Source organism: Bufo gargarizans, chromosome 1 (genome assembly GCF_014858855.1).
Source record: "Bufo gargarizans isolate SCDJY-AF-19 chromosome 1, ASM1485885v1, whole genome shotgun sequence".
NCBI lineage: Eukaryota > Metazoa > Chordata > Amphibia > Anura > Bufonidae > Bufo > Bufo gargarizans.
The window spans coordinates 278,045,359-278,073,254 of NC_058080.1; the positions used below are offsets into that span (position 1 = coordinate 278,045,359).

The following is a 27,896-nucleotide window of genomic DNA, read 5'->3' on the forward strand; positions in this document are numbered from 1 at the left end:
GGAGAAGGAAAAAAACGCCCATCTGGGCACCTTGGAGCCTCATTAGCATAACATAAAAAGTGCTTTTATATCAAAAGGACAAAACAAAATAAAGTAAAAAGAATACTGCTGGAAATAAGGTACTTTAGTGAACATGGCGATGGTGCCAGCTTAAAATGCTAAAAGCAGGTGACATATTCCCTTTAAATATTTCTATAATAATTCCAGCCTTAATTCACTTACACATTCCTAAAAAAGTATATTATTAGCTCTTTCCTCTAAACTCTTTGGATTTTTTTTTACTACATCTAATGTGTATCTGATTCTCTGCACTTAATGCCCTGTTGGGGGCCTCTATGCCCTGTTGGGGGCCTCTATGTCCTGTTGGGGGCCTCTATGCCCTGCTGGGGGCCTCTATCTCCTGTTGGGGGCCTCTATGTTCTATTGGGGCCTCTGTGCCCTGTTGGGGGCTTCTGTGCCTTGTTGGGGGCCTCTATGCCTTGTTGGGGGCCTCTATGCCTTGTTGGGGGCCTCTATGCCCTGTTGGGGGCCTCTGTGTTGGAGAAACAGGACAGAAACTCATTGCAAGTATGAGGTCCCACCACCACACAATTAAAGAGAAGAAGCTGCACTTTCCTGTGGCAAAGCATTTCTGTAGCCCGGGACACAATGAGGAACACTTGAAAGTTCTCATAGTAAAGGGTAATTTCAAATCCCCAAGAGCTAGAAGAATTTGGAAAAAAAAATGTATTACATTGCTTGACCCTTTGAATACTGGACTGAATTTGTCCCCGGGATTTATGACACCCTACAAGATCTAAAGAGTCTTCTATAGACATAGTCGGGGCACCAGGTCTCTGAGAGAACATCAGAGACTATAAAACTTTCACACCCCTTATCTGTAAGATAATTAAGGACTCAGTCTCAAGTTCTTTGGTATATTGTCCTGTTTTTCAAATGTCCATTAATTCCCCCATGTCTCTGCTCTTCTTGTATATATGCAACGTGCCGCCCCCCAGGGCCTCTATTTTGCGTTGCAGGTTTCGTGGAATGCCGATTGGTGTGGTGCGAGCTATATGTGTCACGGTTCTCCTACCTGGATACAGCGGGACCCCAGGCTTAGGCTCCGAAGAAAATAAAGGGGAATAATTAAGTTAGGCAATGGAGAATAACTTGAGTCCAGACCTTCATCAACTTTAACAGCAGCTTCACTTGGGTAAACTTGTATCCAGACAATATTCAGGCTTTCTCTTGGTCCCAGCAGGCTTTGGCATAAACTGGCAGGCAAATGTGGCAACTCTGCTTTCTCTCTTTCTCTGCTGGGCTGAGAGGATTGCTTAATAACTTTGCTTTCTTTCTCTCTGCTGTGCTAAACTCTGCTTGGGTCTGGTTACTGGACTTTTGATTGGTTCTGGTATCCTTGGATTGGGGTTAGGGTTAAGGGGGGAGAATGGAATGGTGAGTTCCATTCTGTCTAGAGATAGCTCTGCCATACACACTGCCACCTGCTGGTGAACCAGGCATATTACATGAACAAAACAGTTTCAGAACAGTAAAATCAATGCACACTTGTAAATTACCTGGGAACAAATACACAGATAAAAGTAATGTTTACCATTAGAGACAGTAGCAGGGTGTAGGAATGGTAACAGCACTCCAGGGTGACACATATATATTGTTGTTTCTTCATATATTCTTGAAGTACGCCTAATGAAGGGGCTGGTGGTGTCTGGAAAGCTCGCTATGTAACATCATTACTTCTATTGTTGTAAGCCATGTGAGGATTCGCTATGGTAGTTAGGACTAGCGGATGCAGTATAGAGGCAAAGTAAAAGTTCTGGAATAAAACAGCAGTGTTTATTCACACATTGGTGTATAACAAAATACAGATACAGTGTATCACAAAACGGAGGTGGCTTGGTGTTTGTTCACACACAAGGAAAGTCCATAAACAATAAAAAGTCACCTTTTCTCCTCAGTGTGAATTCACACTCTGTTAGCAGTTCAGCCTCATCAAGTCCACAGGCGGTCTGAGTCCTCCAGCCCGTCTCAAACCACTAATCCCAGCACAGCCTTCAGTTCACAGCACACAGACTCTGAGCTCTACTGTCAGAGGGAGGTAAATCCACCACACCTCGCAAAACCCGGCCTGGAACATGGGGAGTAGTCACCCATCCAGCACCACGATGATTCCAGGTACCTTCTTACACCGTTAAAAGGTCTCAAACGTGCAATACTCTTATTTTGTTTCTCTTAATGAGAGTACTAAACTGTTCTAACTCCGCATGCCTGTTTTCCTACAAAGACACACAGAGTTTGAAGAATATTCTGACATGTTCCATCCAACGCTGCATTACGGAGGTATCCATAGTCTTGAACCAAGACATTACAAAAAATCATATTCGAGGCTAGTTTCACATATGTGTTAAGGTATCCGACAGGCTGTTCTGGCAGAGGAAAAGCTGCCAGAGTTCACTGTATCCGTCATAACGGGCTACTGCCGCTCACTGCTGGAGCCCCATGACTATAATGGAGCTCGCAGGGCTCCAGCTGGTTTCCTTCATGAGTGCTGGGATTCAGCCAGACAAAAAATAGTGCAGGCACCGTTTTTGTCCTTACCGAGTCCCAGCACCAGACGGATCCCCAATGGGTCCAATTATAGTCGGTGAGGTGTGGTGATGCACTGGCTCTCAACTCTGGCCGTTCCTTTGCCAGAACAGCCTGCTGGATACCTTACGGCATATATAAAAGTAGCCTTATCATGGTTGATCCAGAGGAAGACACGCTCTCCATCATGCATGTCCAAAAAACAAAAACTTCAGTGATTCTTAAAGAAGCTACAGTCCAAGTCTACACAGTTCGAATCTAAACCAGGTACTGTTGTCGTGAACAAGAACCGGATTTGGTTCGAAACAGATAGACGTGAACATATTTAATATTAATAAAAATAGGAGATAAAGATTCAGGATTTTAAGGAGTGCTGAAATTTTAGATTTTTGGGGATTTATGCTGCTTTGAGTTGACAGTTCTCCTGAATCTTCATTGTTGATCTCAATCAATACAAGTGAAACTAAGGTGGTGGGTATTGTACGTTATGATTGTATCCCCATGACACGCAGTCTGATATAACCTAATAGGCGCAAGCTATCGCTTATTTCTTTGAAGATTTGTTTAAGAGGCTCTCCCGCTAGCGAGGGTCGGGTGGGTGCCTTTGACAAGACTGACTCACCCTGTCAGAAGAAAAAGGAATAAATTATATATATATATATATATGTGTGTTTGTCGGGCACACACTAGAAGACAAACTCACTGATTAAGTATGGACCCACTGACCATCAAATGTGGATTTCAACTGCCCAAACCTCTTGTTCTCCGGGACATAATCTTTATTCCAGTTTTGCTTGCTCTGCCGAGCTGAGCATTTATGTGTAAGGAGGAGTCGGGAGAGATAGCCTCTAGTGATGAGCGGCAGGGGTCATATTCAAATTCGTGATATTTCGCTAATATTTTGTAGAATTTTCGGCAAATATTCGCGAATTCGAATATTCGTTATATTCTACGATTTTTTTTACTCGAAAAGTTGACTAGATAATGATCACATAATATGCACATTTTCGTAATGCGAATTTTTAACGCAAATGTTTCAATTGCCAAGCAAAAACATGATTCCTCCCTGCTTCTTGCTTGTGGGCCAATGAGTCATAGCACTATATCGAATATATTAGTTTTTTCGAATATTCGTAATATTCTAAAACAAGAATATATAGCAATACAGCAAATATTTTAAAAAAAACGAATGTAGAGCAATTTAGCTAATATAGTGCTATAATCTTTTTTTTTAAGTTGTAATTTTTTTCCAATCTGAACTTCAGATGAGAAAAAAATTACAACTATTAGATAAAGATTATAGCACTATATTAGCTAAATTGCTCTATATTCGGGTTTTTTTTCCCTGAATATTCGCTATATTGCTATATATGCTTGTTTTAGAATATTACGAATATTCGAAAAAACTAATACATTTTTTTTTGAATATTCGTAATATTCTAAAACAAGAATATATAGCAATATAGCGAATATTCGGGAAAAGAAAATATAGAGCAATTTAGCTAATATAATCTTATAATCTTTTTTCTTAATAGTTTAAATTTTTTTCCAATCTGAATCTCAGATGAGAAAAAATTTAAACTATTAGATAAAGATTATAGCACTATATTAGCTAAATTGCTCAATATTGTTTTTTTCGAATATCGCTATATTGCTATATATTCTTGTTTTAGAATATTACGAATATTCAAAAAAACTAATATATTCAATATAGTGCTATATATTAGTTTTTTTGAATATTCATAATTTTTCCCATTTAAATTCATGATTCCTCCCGACTTCTTGCTTGTGGGCCAAGGAGTCATTGGCCCAGAAGCAAGAAGCAGGGAGGAATCATGTTATTACCCGGCAATTGAAAAATGTGCGACACAATTCGCAATAAAAAAATCTCGAATATTCAAAATTACGAATATATATCACTATATTCTAAATATTCGCAAATTTTCAAAGTACCTATATTCGTGCTAAAAATTTGCAATTAGAATATTCGTGATCAACACTAATAGCCACTGGTCGAACAAACATGTGGCCAATAACTATCTAATGTGTATGACCAGCCCTACAGTAAAGAACCATTCACAGCTGGTAATTGCACCTGACTTACTGTCAGTGCTAGACCTGACATAGAACTTGTGTCTCTTTCCTGGCAGGTGGTTTGTTCTTCTGAACGCCCTGACTGCGATGACTGATGCTATGAACAGCTCTATGGTCCATTATTCTCATCATGAATTCATCCTGTTGGGATTTCCCGGCTTCCGTGAATCTCAACGCCTCTTGTTCATCCCATTTTTTCTCATCTATGTTGTGATCCTAATTGCCAACATCATCATCATCCATACGGTGCGGATGGAGAGCTCCCTGCATGCTCCTATGTATATTCTCATCTCCTTGTTGAGTGCCGTGAACATTTGCGGCACGACTACCATAGTTCCAAAGATGCTCCTCAGTTTCCTCTTCCATCAGAATCACATTTCGCTGGTTGGATGTTTGACTCAAATGTTCTTCATTTACTTCATCATCATGCTGGACTGCAATATCCTGCTGATGATGGCCCTGGATCGATATATTGCGATCTGTAAACCACTGCATTATTCTAACATAATGACCAAGCACAACTTGCTCTTCCTGACCATCGCAGCACTGGTACGCAGCGTGTCCTTTGTATGTCCCGTCATCTACCTTGCTTCCCGGATAGACTTCTGCAACTCAAACATCATTCACCATTTTGCTTGTGAGCACATGGCGATGCTAAGCTTGGCTTGTGGTAACATCACCAAAAATAAACTGCTGGGGTTGAGCCTGAGGGTCTTCTCTATTATATTCGACATGAGCTTCCTCTCCACCTCATATGGCAGTATCATGAGGGCAGCGTTGACCATCTCCACCGGTGCTCTGAAGCACAAGTCCCTCCACACATGTGGGACACACATCCTTGTCATCCTGATCGTCTACTTCTTCAGTCTGTCATCATCCATTGTCTACAGGGTGTCTCATTCAGTGTCTCAAGATACACACAATCTTCTGTCTGCCATCTATCTACTCATTCCTGCCCTGATCAATCCAATGATTTATGGTCTAAGGACCACAGAGATCAGACATCGTGTATTGAAACGGTTCAGCCAGAAAATCATATTTATCAACCAGGTAAAAACCGTGTGTTAAGATTGGACATACAGGAGAATTTTGATGGTTATTGTCTAAAAGTAATAAAAATAAAAAAATCAGTAATTCATGTCCTAGATTTTTATGGAAAAGGAGGCCAAGAGTCTTCTCCATTGTGTTTGACAAAGCCTTCCTATGGGAGCATTAGAGAAGCACTGTCTATCATCATAAGACCTTGGACACACATCTATGTATGTATGAGTTGGATAAACTAAAGGATAAGATTGATGAGGTTATCATTGGTCAATGTGTAAGAAGCTGCACCATGTGTTCAATTTGGTTACTGTAATTACCGATGTAAATATGTTCTGTATTGATTCTGTGTAGTGTGAGTATATGTGCAATGTTTATGGTGGCCACTAGATGGCTCTGAAGCATCATTGACTATAAATAGAGGCTGTAAGCAGGAAGTGAGTGAGTGTGTGGCTGAGACCACATGACCGGCAGTAGTCTCCTGTGCTGAGGAAAACGGAGAGCTAGGCCGCAAGCATGGAGAGGCTAGCAGAGAGGGACTGACAAAGGGGAGCCCTCAGAGATGTGATGTTGAAGTGAGCGCAGCAGTCTTCAGTCTAGCCCCTGTGAAATTTGCCTCATGATGAGTGATAATGAAGACATCAGATGAGAAAATGTGAGATAGACTTTAAGTGAATTTTGAAGATGGCGCTAGGAGCATCGGTTTGCATCATTGTGACCCACAGAGGGAAGCGCACACAGCTTGATGCACACAATCCAGAAAGTCCCAAGGGGAGTTGGAGGCCTAAGCAGTTGCTGATGAAGAGTGCTGGTGAACTGTCTAAATGCTACTGAGCCTGTGAAGTGAAGGACACCTGAGCAGCTGCCATATCAGCAGATGAATGGAGCCAGCACTAGAAGGATCCAGAGCCAGGTATTCACCACTGGGGTTCTTATGAAAAAGCCTGGAAACATGGTAGGTGTATGAGTAGAAGCTTGACAAGGTATGCTCCACAGTGGTGCCACAACACCAATAACAGATAAGACAAGTCTAAGCTTTGAGGCGCAACCAGGGGCGTAGCTATAGGGGGTGCAGAGGTAGCAGTCACTACCGGGCCCAGGAGCCTGAAGGGGCCCAAAGACCCTTGTACCACATAAAAGACACGGGTATTATCGAAAGTGCATGCTGGTCACGTTACACCTCTGGCTGGAGGGAAGGGGTTAGGTCAAGAATTTACCATTAAGGGGATGGTGCCATTTCAATTTTTGCCTCAGGCAGCAGGAAGGCAATGTGTTTCCCTGCCCCTGACCAAAAGTGCTGAGGAAAGGGGGGCCCAAGCTGAACTCTTGCATCGGGGCCCATGAGCCTTCAGCTACGCCCCAACGTACAACTATCACCTTAAGATAAGTGGTGTAAATAGCTAAAGTTACAAGCAACATTTACTCTGTCTTGTGAATGGATTTAACAGGTTAAGATTAGGGTTGAGTGAAACCCGAATTGTAAAGTTCGGGTTCGTACTGAACTTTAGGATTTTTGGACCCCGGACCTGAACTCGAACATTTCAGTAACAGTTCGGGTTCGGTTTTGTTGTTAGGTGATTTAATTGCCCTTTTTGAAAGGCTTCAGAGCAGCCAATCAACAAGCGTTTAACTCGTGTGCCCTTAGAAGCCATCACAGCCATGCCTACTAATGTGATTGGCCAGTGCAGCATGTGACCCGGGCTCTATATAAGCTGGAGTCACGTAGCGCTGACCGTCACTCTGCAGTTACTAGTGTAGGGAGAGGATGCTGCTGCTGTTACTAGTGTAGGGAGAGGATGCTGCTGCTGTTACTAGTGTAGGGAGAGGATGCTGCTGCTGTTACTAGTGTAGGGAGAGGATGCTGCTGCTGTTACTAGTGTAGGGAGAGGATGCTGCTGCTGTTACTAGTGTAGGGAGAGGATGCTGCTGCTGTTACTAGTGTAGGGAGAGGATGCTGCTGCTGTGAGGGAGAGAATAGGAGAGAATCTGTGATCAGAACTCCAGTTGAACTCAGCGATCTACATACATTTAGTTGTGTGGGTGCAGTGCACAATCTTTTTACCCTGCCCTGAGCCAAGTGACAGAGAAAAATAACTTTTATCCTTCTGTTAGTTAGGTGGCGGCGGCGGCCATTTTATGCAAGCTCGGTGCACCAGCCCTGCATATGTGCTTTTGTGACAGTCAAATAGAATCTTGAACTATTGCAATTATAATCTGGGTTTTAAAAAATCACCCATTTTTGACAATAACCTACATCTGGTGCCTTTGCAGGATTAGTCAGTGTGCAATTTAAGCTAGAAATACAGCAATAATTTTCTGGGTTTTAAAAAACACCCTTATTGGGCAAAATACTAAATTTTACAGCCCTTGCTGCATCTGCACGTGTGAAATTCAAGCGTTATATACTGCTGTCGTATTCTGTTATTAAAAAACACACCCTTTTTGGGCAAAATACTACAATTTTACAGCCCTTGCTGCATCTGTGATTGTTAAAAACAAGCTTGAAATACTTCAATAACTTTCTGGGTTTTAAAAAACACCAATTTTTAGCAATACCCTCCATCTGGGGCCTCTGCCGCATTAGTCAGTGTGCAATTTTAGCTAGAAATACAGCTTTAATTTTCTCGGTTTAAAAAAAAACAACTTTTTGGGCAAAATACTCAATTTTACAGCCGTTGTTGCATCTGTCATTGTGAAATTCAAGAGTTATATACAGCTGTCATATTCTGTTATTAAAAAAAAACTTTTTGGCCAAAATAAAAATTTTTACAGCCTTTGCTGCATCTGTCAGTGTGAGATACATGCGTTATATACTGCTGTCATATTCTAGTATTAAATAAACACCCATTTTTTGGGCTGAAAACTAAATTTGCGGCCTTGTCTGCATCTGTCATTGTGAGATACACCCTTTAGATACTGTTGTTCTATTCTGTTATTAGAAAATCACCCATTTTGGGCAAGATCCTAAATTTGAGAAGAGCGTCAAATAAGGGACGTGGCCCAGGTCGTGATGTTTCTGGTGGAGCTCCCTTTGCAGGGAGAGGACGTGGTCGATCTGTGCCAGCTACACTATAGATATATACACTGTATAGAATACACACTATAGATATATACACTGTATAGAATACACTATAGATATATACACTGTATAGAATACACACTATAGATATATACACTGTATAGAATACACTATAGATATATACACTGTATAGAATGCACACTATAGATATATACACTGTATAGAATACACTATAGATATATACACTGTATAGAATACACACTATAGATATATACACTGTATAGAATACACACTATAGATATATACACTGTATAGAATACACTATAGATATATACACTGTATAGAATACACTATAGATATATACACTGTATAGAATACACTATAGATATATACACTGTATAGAATACACACTTTAGATATATACACTGTATAGAATAAACACTATAGATATATACACTGTATAGAATACACACTATAGATATATACACTGTATAGAACACACTATAGATATATACACTGTATAGAATACACTATAGATATATACACTGTATAGAACACACTATAGATATATACACTGTATAGAATACACACTATAGATATATACACTGTATAGAACACACTATAGATATATACACTGTATAGAACACACAATATAGATATATACACTGTATAGAATACACACTTTAGATATATACACTGTATAGAACACACTATAGATATATACACTGTATAGAATACACTATAGATATATACACTGTATAGAATACACACTATAGATATATACACTGTATAGAATACACACTATAGATATATACACTGTATAGAATACACACTTTAGATATATACACTGTATAGAATACACACTATAGATATATACACTGTATAGAATACACACTATAGATATATACACTGTATAGAATACACTATAGATATATACACTGTATAGAATACACACTATAGATATATACACTGTATAGAACACACTATAGATATATACACTGTATAGAATACACACTATAGATATATACACTGTATAGAATACACTATAGATATATATATACACTGTATAGAATACACTATAGATATATACACTGTATAGAATACACACTATAGATATATACACTGTATAGAACACACTATAGATATATACACTGTATAGAATACACTATAGACATATATACACTGTATAGAATACACACTATAGATATATACACTGTATAGAATACACTATAGATATATACACTGTATAGAATACACTATAGATATATATACACTGTATAGAATACACACTATAGATATATACACTGTATAGAATACACTATAGATATATACACTGTATAGAACACACTATAGATATATACACTGTATAGAATACACTATAGATATATACACTGTATAGAACACACTATAGATATATACACTGTATAGAATACACTATAGATATATACACTGTATAGAATACACACTATAGATATATACACTGTATAGAACACACTATAGATATATATACACTGTATAGAATACACACTATAGATATATACACTGTATAGAATACACACTATAGATATATACACTGTATAGAATACACACTATAGATATATATACACTGTATAGAATACACACTATAGATATATACACTGTATAGAATACACTATAGATATATACACTGTATAGAATACACACTATAGATATATACACTGTATAGAACACACTATAGATATATACACTGTATAGAATACACTATAGACATATACACTGTATCACACAGTGTGTGATAATGGGCGAAATCTCGTTGCAGCTCTGGGACTAGCCAGTTTGACGCACATCCCTTGCTTGGCGCATGTGCTGAATTTGGTGGTGCAGAAGTTCATTCACAACTACCCCGACATGTCAGAGCTGCTGCATAAAGTGCGGGCCGTCTGTTCGCGCTTCCGGCGTTCACATCCTGCTGCTGCTCGCCTGTCTGCGCTACAGCGTAACTTCGGCCTTCCCGCTCACCGCCTCATATGCGACGTGCCCACCAGGTGGAACTCCACCTTGCACATGCTGGACAGACTGTGCGAGCAGCAGCAGGCCATAGTGGAGTTTCAGCTGCAGCACGCACGGGTCAGTCGCACTGCGGAACAGCACCACTTCACCACCAATCACTGGGCCTCCATGCGAGACCTGTGTGCCCTGTTGCGCTGTTTCGAGTACTCCACCAACATGGCCAGTGGCGATGACACCGTTATCAGCGTTACAATACCACTTCTATGTCTCCTTGAGAAAACACTTAGGGCGATGATGGAAGAGGAGGTGGCCCAGGAGGAGGAGGAGGAGGAAGAGGAGGAAGAGGGGTCATTTCATAGGGTTTCTGGCCAGTCATTCACAAGTGGCTCCGAGGGTGGGTTCCTTCACCCACAAACCCAAGGTACACAATTGTCCAGCCAGGGCACAGTTCTGGAGGACGGCAAGGTGGAGGATGAGGAGATGGAGGAGCAGGAAGCGTGTTCACTGCAGGGTGGCACCTAAACCAGCTCGTAGCTATCACTGGTGAGTGGCTGGGGGGATACAGAGGACACAGATGATACACCTCCCACAGAGGACAGCTTTTAGTTGCCTCTGGGCAGCCTGGCACACATTCTAACTTGTGCTGATTACTGGGCGGCCACGCTGCTGGATCCCCGTTACAAGGACAACGTACCGTCGTTATTTCCCTCACTGGAGCGTGATCATAAGCTGCGCGAGTACAAGCGCACGCTGGTAGACGCCCTGCTGGTGGCATTCCCACCTGACAGTGGGGGCACAGTGGAAACACAAGGCGAAGGCAGAGGAAGAGGTCGCCAGCACAGCTGGGGCACCGCCAGCACCTCAGAAGGCAGGGTTAGCATGGCTGAAATGTGGAAAAGCTTTGTCAGCACGCCACAACAATCAGCACCACCGGCTGATATGGAACGTCTTAGCAGGAGGCAGCATTTCACCAACATGGTGGAGCAGTATGTGTGCACACGCCTACACGGACTGACTGACGGGTCTGCCCCCTTCAACTTCTGGGCCTCCAAATTGGGCACATGGCCTGAGCTTGCCCTTTACGCCTTGGAGGTGCTGGCCTGCCCTGCAGCCGGTGCATTATCTGAACGTGTGTTTAGCACGGCAGGAGGCGTCATCACAGACAAGCGCAGCCGCCTGTCTACAGCCAATGTGGACAAGATCACGTTCATTACAATGAACCAGGCATGGATCCCTCAGGACTTGTCCGCACCTTGTGCAGAATAGACATGTCTACCGGCACTAACCAGCCATTGTTATACTGCAGCGCAATTACTCATTCTTGTATTTTGGATGTTTCAAATGTTTTTTGAAGTGTACCCTAATTTAAAAAAATAAATAAATTGGAATTAAAACCAAAAACTAGTGGTGGCTACCTCCTCCTCCTCCCCCGCCGCTTCCATCTACACAGCTACGTCCACCGCCTCCTCAAACTCCTACTCCATATGCAACTACACTCATAAATCAAGTTTATTTTTTTTTATTTGTACATATTTTATTTTATGTAATTTCAATAATTTGTCAGGTGAAAATCACTAATTTGTGGCTGTGATATACCCCTGCTATACCTAGTAGACAGGTAAACAAATTTCACTAATTTGTATGTTACGTTTTAAGGTAAAATTCACCAATTTTTGGGTGTGATATACCCCTGCTATACCTAGTGGACAGGTAAAAACATATTACAAATTTGTCTGTTACATTTTCTGGTGAAATGCACCAATTTTTGGGTGTGATATACCACTGCTAAACCTTGTAGACAGGTAAAAAAAAAATACTAATTCTCTGTTACATATTCGGGTGAAATTCACAAATTTTTGGGTGTGATGTACCACTGCTAAACCTTGTAGACAGGTAAAAAAAAAATACTAATTCTCTGTTACATATTCGGGTGAAATTCACAAATTTTTGGGTGTGATGTACCACTGCTAAACCTTGTAGACAGGTAAAAAAAAAATACTAATTCTCTGTTACATATTCGGGTGAAATTCACAAATTTTTGGGTGCGATATACCACTGCTGTTCCCTGTAGACAGGTAAACAAATTTCACTAATTTTTCTGTTACATTCTTGGGTGACATTTGACAATTTTTGCAGTGATTAAACCCCTGCTCTGCACAGGTGATAGGGACATAAATTTCAAACAATCGTCTGTTACATTGTAAGGTGATTTTTTTCCAATTTTGCCGTATACAAACCCCTGCTCTGCATAGGTGACAGGGAGTTAAATTTCAAAAATTCTTCTATAATTGATGCGCGCCACCTCCATTCATTCAATGCTTAAACTTTGCCAACTTGTCCCATATTTGCGCTTCGATAATTTGTCCCACTTTTCCACTCGATTATATTTCATTTAAAAATGTAAACTCCCTTGGATGAGGTCTCTCTTTCTCACGCTCCCTCTCCGGCGTGGAACCCTGATTCCCCGCCACCCGTGATCACCATGGTAGGTGCAGAAAAGAACGATAGAGTTGATAGAGAAGATATCCAAATGGATGGTGGACGTCACAGGGACGTGCGATCAGGAAGAAGTTATCTAGAGAATAAAGTAAAGGGATGGCACTCTGGTCATAGGTAGTGTATGGAAACAGAATATTTATTATTTGTTATAAAATGGCTGATTATGCCGGATAGCGACAATAAAAAGTAAAAAGTATAAAATTTGCAATAAACAGTGCAATATAATGTAACTGGTAGGTGTTCAGTTAGATACTCCTAGGAAAAATCTGGCATATATAGTAATAGTGCAAATAAAAAACTGCATATCAAATTTAATAAATGGAAAAGTGAAAACTGAAATGAAAAAAATGGAAAATATATATAGTTATAATATGAGATAAAAATAAAAAATTGGATACAAGAAGTCTTTGGTAGTAATATGAGCAGAGTCTTAGACCTCAGACCTATTAAAAATAAATATAGGTATCCAATCAGATCATGTCCCAAAGAGAATAAATTCGATGATATCCCAAAGAGAAAAAATTGGATGAGGAGGAAGATCTCCTTTGGGAGGTGTAGAGATACTTTAGTCCCAGATAAATGAGATGTAACCTCCAGTTAAGCAATAGTCCAGTGTGAGTGATGGTCACTTATATCTCAGATATATAGCATATTTACCTCCGATTTCCTTATTAGTGAGTGGTCCAACAGTCATAGATTATAATGTAAAATACTACTGGTTGAGCAGGTACATTACCCTCCTGAGGTAGGCTGATGAGCGGCTCCCGATCAGCGTGCGGCGTCCACGTGTGTTATTCCCGCTCGCGGGGCTGAATTCTCTGCCTATTGGTTCCTGAAGGTGTTCGTCACTTCCGGTGACGTCACTTGTACTCACTGGCTTTCCCGCTCAATTCTCATCGGCGTTCCACGTGGGACCCGGTGGCGGGAAAGCGACTGAAGCTTTCAAAGAGATAATTCGCTCCGGAGCTGTGTAGTTTTTAGGATCCTTCTGGTGCTAGCTAGCTTGACTTGAGTATGGCTGCCTAAAAAAAAAAACATACGCGTTTCGGAGCGTCCTGCTCCTTCTTCAGTGGGAATGGGCAGCCCTTTTTCATTTGGTCTAGATATATGGTCCTAATTGGATCCAATTAGTGGTTGGGGGGGTGGTCTTAGACGTTATTTCTTGGTGTTTAGTAACACTTGACATGGACTAGCAGATGAAAGGAGTGGAATTCATATATTGTCCTGTGGCACATATATCAGAACAAAATCTGGTAGTCTCCTATATTACTATCCATGATGGTCCATGATGTTTCTGATTGTACATTAGATATCAAATATGTAAAAATATGAAAAAAACAATAATATATAGATGTGAAAAAATGTGATAAAAAGGGGAAAAAATGAGAAAAATAAGGATAAAATGTAAAAAATACAAAAATACCATAGAGTATATGTACCAATAAATCTGGAGTAGAAATGTGAATAGTGTCAATAATATCATATAATAGCCATATAAACCCCGAAAATGGAGGTAATAACAATTACAGTGCATTGTTAGGAATGGTAGTGTATGTTTAGATCTATTATACTAAACCAATTAATGTGGGGAAAAAAGGGGAAGATAGGTTCATAGACATTATCGTTGTACAGTACTAGACTTAGAATATCCTGGAGGGCGATATAGATCAGAGTGATCTTCGGTTGAATATTATTCGTGTGATCAGATGCTTTATACCTATATTCTGGTAGATAGGAGAATTCAGGTTGTGGATTTGATTTTAGGTAGGGTGTTGATAAGAGAAACTTGATGGAAGAAAATTGATGGGAGGAAATGGTGCCATCCCTTTACTTTATTCTCAATTTCCTACTACAAGCGTTGGGTACGCTTTGTTTGGATTGAGCTCCTCACTCCATTTTTTGGGCCTTAGTGAGCCGCCCCACTACAATTGTCTCAATACCGTTATTACCGACCGGCTGAGCCCCTACTCTCAAAAAATGGACATATGGGACTGTACGGAAAAGAAATCAAAAACAATAGAGACATATGCATTTGATCTAACTGACAACTTCATCCCATCAAATCCAATAAATAGATCGATCTCTGACACTTTCAGAGAATTAGAGAAACTGCTACATAAACGACTCAGGCAAGAACGGGAGATCAAATCACTAAACCAATATCTATTAAAAGGTATAATACCAAAGGGACTGATGTTAACCAAAGACCCAGCAGAAGACCTATTCAGTGAAGAATTTAAACAAGAATGGGAAGAGTTCTTAAAAGCACAGTCATGTACACTAATCCAATTAGTAATTAAAAGACGTTCACAGATCCTAGAGGACACCATAGACCAAATCTCCAAACTGAAAGGAATAATAGATAAGACACCAAAGATGAATCCTTTAATACATGGCAAGAAAGAATTTGCACTAGTTTAGATAACTTAGAAAGAACAATCATAACCAGAAAAAATTAAAAATTAAAATTTAACACACAAACAAATCAGACCCATAACCGGTCAAAAAATCTGATCAATCGGAGAGAACATTCATCAAACCCCCCGAGTAATGACATAGAAGAACGCCCTGATAGACAGGGAGACAAACAAATTAGGAGAAATATTCAAGATCACTATAATATTCCTACCAACAACTACTTTGAATCACTTTCCTCACCTCATTTTTTAGACCAGACCCCACCCCATCACAGAACAAGGATACGTCACTATTCCCGCTCCCCACAGAGACACAAGAGAGCACTGACCCCCACGCACAAATACAATTTAAGACACAGGAACATAACACACAAGACCAGCCTACCCAGACAACATCGAGAAAGAACACAGAGAAACACCCCCCCACTACAACAGGGAACACCGAGAAGAGACACCAACGAACACCCCCCATCACCAATATCATCACTCGAAGCACCAAACAATGACAGATTCACAAAGAGACAACCCACTCAGGCCACTAGACCACAGAATTCAAAGAAGACAAGAAGGGGAAGACACAAGAAGAAAACAGAACAGATATCACAGGACCTAGATAACACAGCAAACATTATTGTTAATCTAAGCAATGTGACCCTAAATGAATCACAACAGAGATTACTGAACAAGGGACTCAAATTCTCCCCTACAGTTAAAATGGACAAATTTAACGCATATATAGGAATAGAGAAGTTTGTGAGAAAACTCTGCCTAAAAAAAATACTTTATCAAAAACCCAATATCTAGAGATACTTACCAAACATCAATCTATAACCATACTGATCTTAAAATAAAATCCACAAAATACCCGAAACAAGAAATGGGAGATGATATCGCTACATTTCGGAAATGTATAGTCAGACATTAGGAAAAGGAACCTAAATAAAACACACTTTAACATGACTAAAAGAGAGATACACGCAATAAAACAACTACAATCAACCCAGAACCTAACTATTAGACCAGCAGACAAAGGGGGAGCAATTGTCCTACAAAACACAGAAGACTACGACACAGAATGTAAAAGGTAACTATCAGACTCCCATACATATACCACCCTCAAAAAAGATCCAACAGAATATTTCTACAAGGAACTAGTGGCACTGACACAAGCTGGTAGAGAAAAGGGTATCTTAAATGAACAGGAATTTACATTTATAACCAACTCACAGAACAGAATTCCCATTTTTTATTGTCTACCAAAGATTCATAAAAATCCAACCCATCCACCTGGTAGACCAATAATTTCAGGAATTGGATCCCTCACCTCAAATCTCTCCCAGTATAAAAACAGACTACTCCAGCCCACTGTCAAACTAATACCATCTTACATCAAAGACACAACAAACATAGTGAAGACATTAGAACAGGTAGAATACCAAAAACACTGGCTCCTATGCACAATGGATGTAAATAGAGTTGAGTGAACACCTGGATGTTCGGGTTCGAGAAGTTCGGCCGAACTTCCCGGAAATGTTCGGGCTCAGGATCCGAACCCAACCCGAACTTCGTCCCGAACCCCATTGAAGTCAATGGGAAACCGAAGTTTTCGGCACTAAAAAGGCTGTAAAACAGCCCAGGAAAAGGCTAGAGGGCTGCAAAAGGCAGCAACATGTAGGTAAATCCCCTGCAAACAAATATGGATAGGGAAATGAATAAAAATAAAAATAAAATAAATAAAAATTAACCAATATCAATTGGAGAGAGGTCCCATAGCAGAGAATCAGTCTTCACGTCAGCAGAGAATCAGTCTTCATGTCATAGCAGGGAATCAGGCTTCACGTCACCCAACAGTGGAACAGTCCATTGTCATATATTTAGGCCCAGGCACCCAGGCAGAGGAGAGAGGTCCCGTAACAGAGAATCTGGCTTCATGTCAGCAGAGAATCAGTCTTCATATCATAGCAGAGAATCAGGCTTCACGTCACCCACCACTGTAACAGTCCATTGTCAGATATTTAGGCCCAGGCACCCAGGCAGAGGAGAGAGGTCCCGTAACAGAGAATCTGGCTTCATGTCACCAGAGAATCAGTCTTCATGTCATAGCAGAGAATCATGCTTCACGTCACCCACCACTGTAACAGTCCATTGTCATATATTTAGGCCCCGGCACCCAGGCAGAGGAGAGAGGTCCCATAACAGAGAATCTGGCTTCATGTCAGCAGAGAATCAGTCTTCATGTCATAGCAGAGAATCATGCTTCAAGTGACCCACCACTGGAACAGTCCATTGTCAGATATTAAGGCCCAGGCACCCAGGCAGAGGAGAGAGGTCCCGTAACAGAGAATCTGGCTTCATGTCAGCAGAGAATCAGTCTTCATGTCATAGCAGAGAATCATGCTTCACGTCACACACCACTGTAACAGTCCATTGTCATATATTTAGGCCCCGGCACCCAGGCAGAGGAGAGAGGTCCCATAACAGAGAATCTGGCTTCATGTCAGCAGAGAATCAGTCTTCATATCATAGCAGAGAATCAGTCTTCACGTCACCCACCACTGTAACAGTCCATTGTCAGATATTTAGGCCCAGGCACCCAGGCAGAGGAGAGAGGTCCCGTAACAGAGAATCTGGCTTCATGTCAGCAGAGAATCAGTCTTCATGTCATAGCAGAGAATAATGCTTCACGTCACCCACCACTGTAACAGTCCATTGTCATATATTTAGGCCCCGGCACCCAGGCAGAGGAGAGAGGTCCCATAACAGAGAATCTGGCTTCATGTCAGCAGAGAATCAGTCTTCATGTCATAGCAGAGAATCATGCTTCACGTCACCCACCACTGGAACAGTCCATTGTCAGATATTTAGGCCCAGGCACCCAGGCAGAGGAGAGAGGTCCCGTAACAGAGAATCTGGCTTCATGTCAGCAGAGAATCAGTCTTCATGCCATAGCAGAGAATCATGCTTCACGTCACCCACCACTGTAACAGTCCATTGTCATATATTTAGGCCCCGGCACCCAGGCAGAGGAGAGAGGTCCCATAACAGAGAATCTGGCTTCATGTCAGCAGAGAATCAGTCTTCATGTCATAGCAGAGAATCATGCTTCACGTCACCCACCACTGTAACAGTCCATTGTCAGATATTTAGGCCCAGGCACTCAGGCAGAGGAGAGAGGTCCCATAACAGAGAATCTGGCTTCATGTCAGCAGAGAATCAGTCTTCATGTCATAGCAGAGAATCAGGCTTCACGTCACCCAACATTGGAACAGTCCATTGTCATATATTTAGGCCCCGGCACCCAGGCAGAGGAGAGAGGTCCCATAACAGAGAATCTGGCTTCATGTCAGCAGAGAATCAGTCTTCATGTCATAGCAGAGAATCAGGCTTCACGTCACCCAACATTGGAACAGTCCATTGTCATATATTTAGGCCCCGGCACCCAGGCAGAGGAGAGAGGTCCCATAACAGAGAATCTGGCTTCATGTCAGCAGAGAATCAGTTTTCATGTCATAGCAGAGAATCAGGCTTCACGTCACCCAACACTGGAACAGTCCATTGTCAGATATTTAGGCCCAGGCACCCAGGCAGAGGAGAGAGGTCCCGTAACAGAGAATCTGGCTTCATGTCAGCAGAGAATCAGTCTTCATGTCATAGCAGAGAATCATGCTTCACGTCACCCAACATTGGAACAGTCCATTGTCATATATTTAGGCCCCGGCACCCAGGCAGAGGAGAGAGGTCCCATAACAGAGAATCTGGCTTCATGTCAGCAGAGAATCAGTCTTCATGTCATAGCAGAGAATCAGGCTTCACGTCACCCAACACTGAAACAGTCCATTGTCAGATATTTAGGCCCAGGCACCCAGGCAGAGGAGAGAGGTCCCATAACAGAGAATCTGGCTTCATGTCAGCAGAGAATCAGTCTTCATGTCATAGCAGAGAATCATGCTTCACGTCACCCAACATTGGAACAGTCCATTGTCATATATTTAGGCCCCGGCACCCAGGCAGAGGAGAGAGGTCCCATAACAGAGAATCTGGCTTCATGTCAGCAGAGAATCAGTCTGCATGTCATAGCAGAGAATCAGGCTTCACGTCACCCAACACTGAAACAGTCCATTGTCAGATATTTAGGCCCAGGCACCCAGGCAGAGGAGAGAGGTCCCGTAACAGAGAATCTGGCTTCATGTCAGCAGAGAATCAGTCTTCATGTCATAGCAGAGAATCAGGCTTCACGTCACCCAACATTGGAACAGTCCATTGTCACATATTTAGGCCCCGGCACCCAGACAGAGGAGAGCTTCATTCAAATTTGGGTAGCCCCGCAATATAATGGTAAAATGAAAATAAAAATAGGATTGAATGAGGAAGTGCCCTGGAGTACAATAATATATGGTTAAGGGGAGGTAGTTAATGTCTAATCTGCACAAGGGATGGACAGGTCCTGTGGGATCCATGCCTGGTTCATTTTTATGAACGTCAGCTTGTCCACATTGGCTGTAGACAGGCGGCTGTGTTTGTCTGTAATGACGCCCCCTGCCATGCTGAATACACGTTCAGACAAAACGCTGGCCGCCGGGCAGGCCAGCACCTCCAAGGCATAAAAGGCTAGCTCTGGCCACGTGGACAATTTAGAGACCCAGAAGTTGAATGGGGCCGAACCATCAGTCAGTACGTGGAGGGGTGTGCACACGTACTGTTCCACCATGTTAGTGAAATGTTGCCTCCTGCTAACACGTTGCGTATCAGGTGGTGGTGCAGTTAGCTGTGGCGTGTTGACAAAACTTTTCCACATCTCTGCCATGCTAACCCTGCCCTCAGAGGAGCTGGCCGTGACACAGCTGCCTTGGCGACCTCTTGCTCCTCCTCTGCCTCTGCCTTGGCCTTGGGCTTCCACTTGTTCCCCTGTGACATTTGGGAATGCTCTCAGTAGCGCATCTACCAACGTGTGCTTGTACTCGCGCATCTTCCTATCTCGCTCTAGTGCAGGAAGTAAGGTGGGCACATTGTCTTTGTACCGTGGATCCAGCAGGGTGGCAACCCAGTAGTCCGCACACGTTAAAATGTGGGCAACTCTGCTGTCGTTGCGCAGGCACTGTAGCATGTAGTCGCTCATGTGTGCCAGGCTGCCCAGAGGTAAGGACAAGCTATCCTCTGTGGGAGGCGTATCGTCATCATCCTGCGTTTCCCCCCAGCCACGCACCAGTGATGGGCCCGTGCTGCGTTGGGTGCCACCCCGCTGTGACCATGCTTCATCCTCATCCTCCTCCACCTCCTCCTCATCCTCGCCCTCCAGTAGTGGGCCCTGACTGGCCACATTTGTACCTGGCCTCTGCTGTTGCAAAAAACCTCCCTCTGAGTCACTTCGAAGAGACTGGCCTGAAAGTGCTAAAAATGACCCCTCTTCCTCCTCCTCCTCCTGGGCCACCTCTTCTTCCATCATCGCCCTAAGTGTTTTCTCAAGGAGACATAGAAGTGGTATTGTAACGCTGATAACGGCGTCATCACCACTGGCCATGTTGGTGGAGTACTCGAAACAGCGCAACAGGGCACACAGGTCTCGCATGGAGGCCCAGTCATTGGTGGTGAAGTGGTGCTGTTCCGCAGTGCGACTGACCCGTGCGTGCTGCAGCTGAAACTCCACTATGGCCTGCTGCTGCTCGCACAGTCTGTCCAGCATGTGCAAAGTGGAGTTCCACCTGGTGGGCACGTCGCATATGAGGCGGTGAGCGGGAAGGCCGAAGTTACGCTGTAGCGCAGACAGGCGAGCAGCGGCAGGATGTGAACGCCGGAAGCGCGAACAGACGGCCCGCACTTTATGCAGCAGCTCTGACATGTCGGGGTAGTTGTGAATGAACTTCTGCACCACCAAATTCAGCACATGCGCCAAGCAAGGGATGTGCGTCAAACCGGCTAGTCCCAGAGCTGCAACGAGATTTCGCCCATTATCGCACACCACCAGGCCGGGCTTGAGGCTCACCGGCAGCAACCACTCGTCGGTCTGTTGTTCAATACCACGCCACAACTCCTGTGCGGTGTGGGGCCTGTCCCCCAAACATATGAGTTTCAGAATGGCCTGCTGACGTTTACCCCGGGCTGTGCTGAAGTTGGTGGTGAAGGTGTGTGGCTGACTGGATGAGCAGGTGGAAGAAGAGGAGGAGGAAGCTGAGTAGGAGGAGGTGGCAACAGGAGGCAAAGAATGTTGCCCTGCGATCCTTGGCGGCGGAAGGACGTGCGCCAAACAGCTCTCCGCCTGGGGCCCAGCTGCCACTACATTTACCCAGTGTGCAGTTAGGGAGATATAGCGTCCCTGGCCGTGCTTACTGGTCCACGTATCTGTAGTTAGGTGGACCTTGCCACAGATGGCGTTGCGCAGTGCACACTTGATTTTATCGGATACTTGGTTGTGCAGGGAAGGCACGGCTCTCTTGGAGAAGTAGTGCCGGCTGGGAACAACATACTGTGGGACAGCAAGCGACATGAGCTGTTTGAAGCTGTCTGTGTCCACCAGCCTAAATGACAGCATTTCATAGGCCAGTAGTTTAGAAATGCTGGCATTCAGGGCCAGGGATCGAGGGTGGCTAGGTGGGAATTTACGCTTTCTCTCAAATGTTTGTGAGATGGAGAGCTGAACGCTGCTGTGTGACATGGTTGAGATGCTTGGTGACGGAGGTGGTGGTGGTGGTGGTACATCCCCTGTTTGCTGGGTGGCAGGTGCCAACGTTCCTCCAGAGGCGGAGGAAGAGGCCGAGGCGGCAGCAGCAGAAGAGGCCGAGGCGGCAGCAGCAGAAGAGTTAGCAGGGGGAGCCTGAGTGACTTCCTTGTTTTTAAGGTGTTTACTCCACTGCAGTTCATGCTTTGCATGCAGGTGCCTGGTCATGCAGGTTGTGCTCAGGTTCAGAACGTTAATGCCTCGCTTCAGGCTCTGATGGCACAGCGTGCAAACCACTCGGGTCTTGTCGTCAGCACATTGTTTGAAGAAGTGCCATGCCAGGGAACTCCTTGAAGCTGCCTTTGGGGTGCTCAGTCCCAGATGGCGGCGGTCAGTAGCAGGCGGAGTCTCTTGGCGGCGGGTGTTCTGCTTTTGCCCACTGCTCCCTCTTTTGCTACGCTGTTGGCTCGGTCTCACCACTGCCTCTTCCTCCGAACTGTGAAAGTCAGTGGTACGACCTTCATTCCATGTGGGGTCTAGGACCTCATCGTCCCCTGCATCGTCTTCCACCCAGTCTTGATCCCTGACCTCCTGTTCAGTCTGCACACTGCAGAAAGACGCAGCAGTTGGCACCTGTGTTTCGTCATCATCAGAGACGTGCTGAGGTGGTATTCCCATGTCCTCATCATCAGGAAACATAAGTGGTTGTGCGTCAGTGCATTCTATGTCTTCCACCGCTGGGGAAGGGCTAGGTGGATGCCCTTGGGAAACCCTGCCAGCGGAGTCTTCAAACAGCATAAGAGACTGCTGCATAACTTGCGGCTCAGACAGTTTCCCTGGTATGCATGGGGGTGATGTGACAGACTGATGGGCTTGGTTTTCAGGCGCCATCTGTGCGCTTTCTGCAGAAGACTGGGTGGGAGATAATGTGAACGTGCTGGATCCACTGTCGGCCACCCAATTGACTAATGCCTGTACCTGCTCAGGCCTTACCATCCTTAGAACGGCATTGGGCCCCACCAAATATCGCTGTAAATTCTGGCGGCTACTGGGACCTGAGGTAGTTGGTTCACTAGGACGTGTGGATGTGGCAGAACGGCCACGTCCTCTCCCAGCACCAGAGGGTCCACTAACACCACCACGACCATGTCCACGTCCGTGTCCCTTACTAGATGTTTTCCTCATTGTTACCGTTCACCACAACAACAAAAATATTATTTGACCCAATGTATTGTATTCAAATTCAGGCCTTTTTTTACAGACACCTAACACTATCTGGCATCTATTTAGGTACCGTATTACACTAATACAGGCACAGCAGTAACCACAGATTTAGCTGACTATGAATTTGAGGCCTAGTATTTAGGCGCTGGGTGACAGGTATACGTTTACTGACAGAATTAGAGTTGGATATGCACAGTAGCGTGTGTGTGAAGTTATTCAGAATGACCCTATCAGCACCTTCAATCTAATATACCCTTTTAGGGATAAATTTAAAGTAGGTCTGATACAGCAGAAACCACTCATTTAGAGAATTGCTAAATTGGGAATTGTATTTCAACCCAGAACAAAAACTGTGCTTTGACGGACACAAAATAACTTGCCCAGCCACAGCAATAACCACAGATTTAGCTGACTATAAATTTGAGGCCTATTATTTAGGCGCTGGGTGACAGGTATAGGTTTACAGTCAGAATTAGACTGGGATATGGCCAAAAAATAACCACACTATTGATGGTTAAATGCACTTGGTGTGACAGCTTGACCCTGATGTAGGATATAGCCAAAAAACAACCACACTATTGAGGGTTAAATGTACTTGGTGGCAGCTTGTGCTGGCGCACCACAAGACGCAAAATGGCCGCCGATCACCCCAGAAAAAAGTGACTGAAAAACGCTCTGGGCAGCCTAAAAACTGTGAGCAATTGAGTATCAGCAGCTCAATGATCCACAGCTGCAGATCGATCTCTGAATGAAGTCTTTTGGAGGAGTTAATCACTGCCTAATCTCGCCCTAACGTCGCAGCTGCAACCTCTCCCTACACTGATCAGAGCAGAGTGACGTGCGGCGCTATGTGACTCCAGCTTAAATAGAGGCTGGGTCACATGGTGCTCTGGCCAATCACAGCCATGCCAATAGTAGGCATGGCTCTGACGGCCTCTTGGGGCAAGTAGTATGACGCTTGTTGATTGGCTGCTTTGCAGCCTTTCAAAAAGCGCCAAGAAAGCGACGAACACCGAACCCAAACCCGGACTTTTACGAAAATGTTCGGGTTCGGGTCCGTGTCACGGACACCCCAAAATTCGGTACGAACTCGAACTATACAGTTCGGGTTCGCTCATCTCTAGTGATGAGTAATGAGGTGATGACGTACACAATCCTGGTAGGGAAGACTCTCCATTCTCCTCTGTCTATTATTTTAGATAATAGTCAGCGGCTCACCTACTTCAGGCTATGAGGTATAGGTGCCCTATCCTAGGCGTACCCGTCGCCTACATGGTATTGTAAAAGTAAGTAAAAATATGAAACGGATGGCACACCAATATCTGATGTTGCATGGATTCCTGGTTGGGATACCAATATAGTTAATTAGCCCATATGATTGCATTCAAATATTCCCAGGTATGTGTTAGTGCCAGTGTCAACAGTAATATAACTGTCAGTTATGGTGACATCACTGGTAGTGTTAGTCTTGTAGTAGTCTCTCAGTGCCCCCGTGTAGGAGTAGTGGTGTTCATAAGTGGTAATTAACACAACCGTCTCTAGGTGGCAGCAATAGACCAGTGACAATAAGTACTTAGAGATACTCAGAATTTATTATGATATATATAATATAAATCCACAGATTTATGGATTAGAAAAAAATAGAATAAAAGTACAAAATAAAATGGCAAATGGTGAAATAAGATAGTAAATAGTTGAAAAGGTTGAATAATAATAATAATAATAAAATACTAATAAAATACAATAAAATAGTAGGTCCAAAGTCTTTGTGCATTAAATCCTCAGAGCTTAATCCACATATATAAAAAAAAAGGCGTCTGGGTTTGTTCAATACTCGGGTGATTGGTGCCTTGTAATCAGGCCGTAATCCAAACCTCGCCCTTCCAGCGGTCGGTGCTAGTTGCGCTACTTCTGCTATCACTTATTCGGGGATATAGTTAGTTACTGTCATAAATATTTATCTACCTTACCGCTCGTCGATCCGTCGGTGTCTGTTTGAAGATGCCACCTTCTTTTTGGATTCCTTACCTCAGTCGGCGCCGCTGCTGTATCACAAGTTTTTGGGGGGAATAAGAGCTAATAAGCCAAATTCATCATACGTGACCTGGAAATATCCTCTTTTTTTCGCACGTGTGTAAAAGCTGAAACAGCGATCCAGGACATCCCAAGGAGCCTCATCTACCCATCTACTACGCCAACCAATCAAGAAGCCACATCTCCACACAAGCCCAACACACCTCCAAACCAGCTACCACGTGGCACGCCGAGGGCAGCAGCACTTGTGATACAGCCGTGCCGCCGACTGAGGTAAGGAAACCAGAAAGAAGGAGGCATCTTCAGACACCGACGGATCGACGAGCGGTAATGTAGATAAATATTTATGACAGTAACTAACTATATCCCCGAATAAGTGATACCAAAAGTACCGCAACTAGCTCCTACCGCTGGAAGGGCGAGGTTTGGATTAAGGCCTGATTACAAGGCACCAAGCACCGGAGTATTGAACAAACCCAGATCTTTGTGCACATTAGACGCTATTTTTAATATATGTGGATTAAGCTCTGAGGATTTAATGCACAAAGACTTCGGACCTACTATTCTATTGTATTTTATTATTATTATTATTATTCAACCTTTTCAATTATTTACCAACTTATTTCACCATTCGCCATTTTATTTTGTACTTTTATTCTATTTTTTATTATCCATAAATCTGTGGATTTTTATTATATATATCATAATAAATTCTGAGTATCTCTAAGTACTTATTGTCACTGGTCTATTGCTGCCACCTAGAGTTCCTTTTTGGCTTAATATTTGACATGGACCAGATTGTGTTAACCGGCTGCCTCTTAGAAATGTTCTTTATAAATGTAGCGGCAGCTCTGAGACACATGTACTGGTGCTGATGTAACTAGACCCTGGCATGGCCATAATACTGCCCCTACTCTACCACCACATTATGACTAAGCATATGATAGAATGGCTCCAATTGTGTGGTTTACTTTAAAGTCTCTTCTTGGTCTCTCAGATTGTTTTCTTCTTGTAGATCCAACATCATCAACTTTGCTTCGGAGAACATGAGTCTCTGGAACCTCAGGGGTGGGGACATCTTGAAGGTACAAACTGTAGGACTGTGGGTGAGGATACTCCTTATAACAATAGATGGGACTTGGGTCTTCGCCTAGTACCTGAACATTCTATGCTATGTGATGAAGAAAGTTGGGAAGAGAATGTGAGAAAGCCTGGAGGACATGTAGCACACATCTGTTGGTCACCAGACTGACGTTCTCCTGTGGTTTGTCTTCTTCTATTGTGTACTAAATGTCATTGTACGTTTCCCTTGATGTTCAGAATCTCATTAGTCTCATGAACTTTGTGATTCCATCAAGTGAAGACCCAGTTATCTATGGATGTAGGATGATGGAGATCAGGAATAGTCTGAGTAAGACATATAAAAAATAGAAACATGGGGCTTGGGTGTAAAGGACCGTTGATAATTAAAGATAGGGGTCACAGGGAGAGGCGCAAAATTAAAAGGCTTCTCCACTATGGGCAATCTCTTCTTGTTAGAAGGGTCTCTTGACAATAAGCAGATCACAGTGTCCCCCTGCTTGTGCAACGGCTGGGTTCAACACCTGGGGGATCCCTTGCCCCTTAGGAAGTTTCTACGAAATATGTCCCTCCTTATAGAGCAAGTAAACGTGACACCAGTTGCAGTTAAGCAAGGAGGACATGGGGTTCCCTTTGTAGATGGTAATGTTGGTACCCAATGTAGGAAGGCCAGAGTGGTGTTAAAGAGGCCACAATATCCCTGGAGATGTTGCGTAGCACTTTGTCACGGTGCTCCTTACCTGGATATGGTTGTATCCCAGACGTGGCAAAAGGGTAGTTAACTAGAAAAGTGTAGCAATAAAGTTGAGTCCAGACTTGGTTGTATGGAAGATCAACAGTTGCTTTACTTTGCATAAATGATAATCCAAACAATTTACAGAACTGGTCTTGGTTCCAGAAGGTTTTAGCAGGGCTTTGTCAGGCAAACAACTTCTGCACAACAAACTTCTCTCTGCTGAATCTGTAGTGTACTCACTCAGCACTGCTATGTCAGCAATATTAAATAGGAATGCTTTCCTTTCTGCTTGATGCTGTTGTTCTGATTCTTTCTCTTACTGTGATCCTAGGAACTTCTTGTCCTGGCTGGCTCTTAGGGAGAGCTCAGTCCCACCAGGGACGGCCGTCTGGTTTCCTCCCTACAGCATGGAGTACAGGCACCAACTCATCCTAACTAGATCATACTTGCTGCTCAGAGGAGAGTATAAGAGAGCTGGAAAGCCAGGTTCCACCCTCTGTAGAGTATCACTGCCAAGTCTGCCGC

The 27,896-nt window shown here is 43.2% G+C and overlaps 1 protein-coding gene across 1 annotated transcript; it reads left to right on the forward strand.

Moving 5' to 3' along the window:
- Window positions 1–4,767: 4,767 nt before the first annotated feature.
- Window positions 4,768–5,748, forward strand: LOC122926497 (olfactory receptor 52K1-like). The gene has a single exon (XM_044277883.1). It carries the CDS (start codon window positions 4,768–4,770, stop codon window positions 5,746–5,748), a length of 981 nt encoding a protein of 326 aa, XP_044133818.1.
- Window positions 5,749–27,896: the final 22,148 nt, after the last annotated feature.